The following is a 4,830-nucleotide window of genomic DNA, read 5'->3' as shown; positions in this document are numbered from 1 at the left end:
CATAACATAGAACACACAGATGTTACATTTCAACTGTAAACAATTCATATACAGTTTCAACTGCCTAAAAAAGAAGAAGAAAAAAAAACATAACAAAAAGACATTCACTCTCAAATGATAAATAAATCAGAAGAACAATGAGAGTAAGAAAACCTGAAAAAGAAATAGCAGAATATAAAGAAAAGAGAAGAGAAGCAAAGAATAAGAAAAAAAACGTGAAAGAGAAGGAAAAAAAAGAGAAAAAGAAGAAAACGAACATGAAAAAAAAAGAAAAAAAAAAAAGAAAAAAAAAATAATTACTAACACTCCAATTTTTTTTTCTCAACAATAAAAACTCACAAATCCACGATGTCAGCTGCACATCGACGTCTGTGACAACATATCCGTTGCTTCTGTCACAGACTTCACTAGTGACAACAGCCTCGGCGTGGGTGAAAGGCAGCTCTTCAAAGGTCAAATTTACAAGCAGTCCACTGTCATTGGCGATCACTCCGGTTACAGCGTTGGCCATTGTGTAACCTGGAACGTGGAAGGGAATAAATGGAGGAAAGAAGGAAGGAAGGAAGGAAATAAAAGAAGGAAGGGAGGAAGGAAGGAAGGAAGGAAGGAAGGAAGGAAGGAAGGAAGGAAGGAAGGAAGGAAGGAAGGAGTAAGTAGATGGATAGATGGATAAGGTCGGTGAAGGAAGGAAGGAAGAAGTAAGTAGATGGATAGATGGATAAGGTCGGTGAAGGAAGGAAATAAAAGAAGGAAGGAGTAAGAAGATGGATAGATGGATAAGGTCGGTATAGGAAGGAGGAAGGAGTAAGTAGATGGATAGATGGATAAGGTCGGTGAAGGAAGGAAATAAAAGAAGGAAGGAAGGAAGGAAGGAGTAAGAAGATGGATAGATGGATAAGGTCGGTGAAGGAAAGAGGAAGGAAGGAATAAATGAAGGAAGGAAGGAGTAGGAAGATGGATAGATGGATAAGGTCGGTGAAGGAAGGAGGAAGGAGTAAGTAGATGGATAGATGGATAAGGTCGGTGAAGGAAGGAAGGAATAAATGAAGGAAGAAAGGAAGGAAGGAGTAGGAAGATGGATAGATGGATAAGGTCGGTGAAGGAAGGAAGGAAGGAAGGAGTAAGTAGATGGATAGATGGATAAGGTCGGTGAAGGAAGGAAGGAAGGAAGGAGTAAGTAGATGGATAGATGGATAAGGTCGGTGAAGGAAGGAAGGAAGGAAGGAGTAAGTAGATGGATAGATGGATAAGGTCGGTGAAGGAAGGAAGGAAGGAAGGAAGGAGTAAGAAGATGGATAGATGGATAAGGTCGGTGAAGGAAGGAAGGAAGGAAGGAAGAAAGGAAGGAAGGAGTAAGTAGATGGATAGATGGATAAGGTCGGTGAAGGAAGGAAGGAAGGAAGGAAGGAAGGAAGGAGTAAGAAGATGGATAGATGGATAAGGTCGGTGAAGGAAGGAAGGAATAAATGAAGGAAGGAAGGAAGGAAGGAGTAGGAAGATGGATAGATGGATAAGGTCAGTGAAGGAAGGAAGGAAGAAAGGAAGGAAGGAGTAAGTAGATGGATAGATGGATAAGGTCGGTGAAGGAAGGAGGAAGGAAGGAATAAATGAAGGAAGGAGGAAGGAAGGAATAAATTAAGGAAGGAAGAAAGGAAGGAAGGAGTAAGTAGATGGATAGATAGATAAGGTCGGTGAAGGAAGGAGGAAGGAAGAAAGGAAGGAAGGAAGGAGTAGGAAGATGGATAGATGGCTAAGATCAGTGAAGGAAGGAAGGAGTAGGAAGATGAATCGATGAATAAGGTTGGTGGAGGAAGGAAGGAAGGAAGAAAGATAGCAAAGAGTAGGTAGATAAATAAATAAACAAGGTCAGTAAAGGAAGGAAGGAAGGAACATATATATATATATATATATATATATATATATATATATATATATATATATATATATATGTATAAACATTATCAAGTAGATAAATAGGTATTGATGATATAAATAGATAGGTAAACAAATAAGTAAGTAAATTAATAAATAGATAAGGTCAGTGAATGAATGAATTATGATTAAATGGATGAGTAAATATATATATAAACAGATATAAGAAAGTTTCATAAAACGAGCTCATTTAAAAACTAGTTTAGCAAAATATTGCGTTTTTTTGAGGTTCTAGACCAACTACGAAGACGAGAAAAATGATTAAAAAGAGAAAAAAGAAAAAGGAAAAATATTTGATGTTGAATCCCGCTTTCCTTTATGAATGCAATATGAGGTCATCATATGGCGGCATTTGGCACCCCTTGACCTTTACAAAATGACTGAATATTACTATAGGATCACTAATAGTATTGTAATAGGTTTCGGGATCTAGAAAAATATTGTCGTTTGTTACGAAGATCTGTGAACAATTGTGAGGGGTCGTATCTCTATCTCTTTCTGGCCAACTATCAATTTCGATTTCTCTCTTTTTCTTTCTCTCTTTTAATCTCTCTCTATCTCCATTTCTCTCTCTCTTTCAATCTCTCTCTCACTCACCCTCTTGCCTCATGAATACATAAAATTTCCCCCAGCCACTACGTCTCCACTCCCATTCTTTCACTTCTGTACCTTCTGTGGTGGTCGAAGGCGCCCTTGTTGTTGTCAGTGTTGTTATTGTAGGCCCCTCCGTCGTGGCTGAAGGAGTGCCGGTCGTCGTCCCTCCTGCTGATGGTGCGGGGGCAGGCGCGGTGCTCGTCGTCCCTGCTGCTTCTGCCGTTGCTCCGGGGGCAGCTGTTGTCCCTGCCGGCGATGTCGTTGTTACGGAGGCAGTTGTCGTCTGCTGCTGCGTGGTGGCCTCTTCTTCGCTGACGAAGGGGACGTAGAAGTTGAAGGCGGGGTCGTTGTGGCACAGGGAGAGGGTCGCTGCCGGCTGACACGCCCTCCTCCTGCTCGCCCCGTCTTCCGGGGCCCTTGCCCCCAGGCTGAAGCCCGAGCAGGTCGCCTCTGCAACACAACCGCTTCAGGAGAGGCCCGGGACGCCACCCTGCCCTAAGCCTAAGAAGACATTAGACGCCCTACCTACAGAGGATCCAACTCTACCTCGGTTCCTTGGTTGGAACCCCCGTGAATTCTCAGAGGTCTTTCGTGGTCTCAGAGGTCTTCGTGTTTGACAGAAGATTTAGCTGTGAATCACAAGCATCTTTTCGTCGACAGTAACAGGTTTTCGAGGGAAAACGGTCGATTCTATTTCAGACGGGATGCAAGGGGCGCCTCGCTGCTCGGAGGGAGGGGCACTGTTATGATGATAACTGTTGATAGCGCGTGTGTGTGTGTCGTGGGTACGAAAGAGACAGCACCGAGCATGTGTAGGAAGTGGAAAGAAGAAATGGAAGTCCCGGTTAGCAAGTAAATAGATGTAAATAAGTATGACCACATTACCCCACTTATAAACAAAGGAAGTTGGCTGAAAGTACAATACAAACCCAACTATGATACTTGCATATCAACTCATAAAACAATACAAGATTTTATACAAAGTGGCTTTTAACCCTTCCAACCGCAGGTAACACGACCTGTGTCCAAGCAAGCCAGATGAATACTTGTCAAAAGATCACGTACAGACACAGGGGCACGACAGACACTAACACACGGAGCCATGATCTGGAGTCAGTACCTTGTAATATCAGAGACATTCCGAACTCAAATACATTCAGAAGGAAATTAAGGAACATCTAAATCACTAATGGCATCAGGTTTCAAAATATAAGAATAGGCTAGACTTATATGTACTACCGTTAATGCTATGATTATCTTAGATTTATATTTACTGTAAAATCACTTTTTATGTAATAAGAATAACTTAAAAACGAATAGAATCAACTCTCTCCCTCCCTCCCTCCTCTCCCTTCTTCCTTCCCTTCCTTCTTCCCTCCCTCCCTCCTTCCCTCCCTCCCTTCTTCCTTTCCTCCTCCTTTCTCCCCCCCCCCCTCACCTTGGGCGCAGAGGGCAGCACACTGCGCGAGTGAGGCGACCTGGGCATCGGCGATCTTCGAGCCGCACCGCTGGCCATGGGCGTGGCGCACGAAGAGCTCGGACCCGCCCTCTGCTGCCCTGGCTCCCCCTGCTTGGGTTAGCAGAAGCAGCAGCAGCAGGAGCAGGGGGATCTTTCCTCTCTCCGCTTTCATCACCGTCCGCTTCTCTCCTCCTTTTATCTTCGTGTTGGTCCTCGCACCTTGCATCGTCCCCCACGTGGATGTCGCTTCCCTTCGCACGGTTTTCAGAACAAGGAAAAGCCTTTTACTTCATCCTTCCTGATCGCCTCTCTGTCTGTCTGTCTGTCTGTCTGTCTCTTCGGGTGTTGTGGTGTAGTCGGAATGTTTACTATATTCAAAATAGAAATGTTACAGTTACAAGATATTATATACATTCATGCATATGTGTGTGTGTGTGTGTGTGTGTCCATGAGGTGGTGAACCTGAAGGAATGAGCCTCAGGTGTTTCGTATTTCTCACAAGTCCTCCGAGTCCAACACCGCCCAGCTCACTCACCCAAGGGGACCAACTCGCCACAATTGCGAGAACCGAAGAGCTCGAGGAGGAGCTGGAGGGCATTCGAGGTCAACTGTCCGCGAATGGCAAGAAGGGGCAATGGCGTGTTGTGGCGGCCTGGGTATGATACCTGATACCCATCTTTCCATACCAAAAAGAACTGGATCGGAGACGGACTTACCTGTGGTTTCTCTGAGGGAGGGAGACGCACTGCCCGCTTTTGCTTAAACAAGAAACTTCCTTTTAGTATCGACCTCGCCAGAACTGATGGAGGTGGTGGTGAGATATATCCCTGGCATATAATTTTTCT

At 44.1% G+C, this 4,830-nt stretch overlaps 1 protein-coding gene across 1 annotated transcript in view; it reads right to left on the bottom strand.

The window, feature by feature from the left end:
• LOC113822455 (uncharacterized) overlaps positions 1-4,274 on the bottom strand; it is a 4,916-nt gene extending 642 nt beyond the window's left edge. The window contains exons 1-3 of the mRNA XM_070115987.1: positions 3,965-4,274; positions 2,602-2,976; positions 340-519 (exon numbers count right to left, since the gene is read on the bottom strand). Coding sequence (XP_069972088.1) covers positions 340-519; positions 2,602-2,976; positions 3,965-4,211 — 802 coding nt within the window. The 5' untranslated portion in view covers positions 4,212-4,274. The remainder of the gene's footprint in view (positions 1-339; positions 520-2,601; positions 2,977-3,964) is intronic.
• Positions 4,275-4,830: the final 556 nt, after the last annotated feature.

Source organism: Penaeus vannamei, chromosome 38 (genome assembly GCF_042767895.1).
Source record: "Penaeus vannamei isolate JL-2024 chromosome 38, ASM4276789v1, whole genome shotgun sequence".
NCBI classification, from domain to species: Eukaryota; Metazoa; Arthropoda; class Malacostraca; order Decapoda; family Penaeidae; genus Penaeus; species Penaeus vannamei.
Note: the sequence above shows the minus strand (reverse complement) of the source record. Positions and strands in the feature narration are given on the sequence as shown.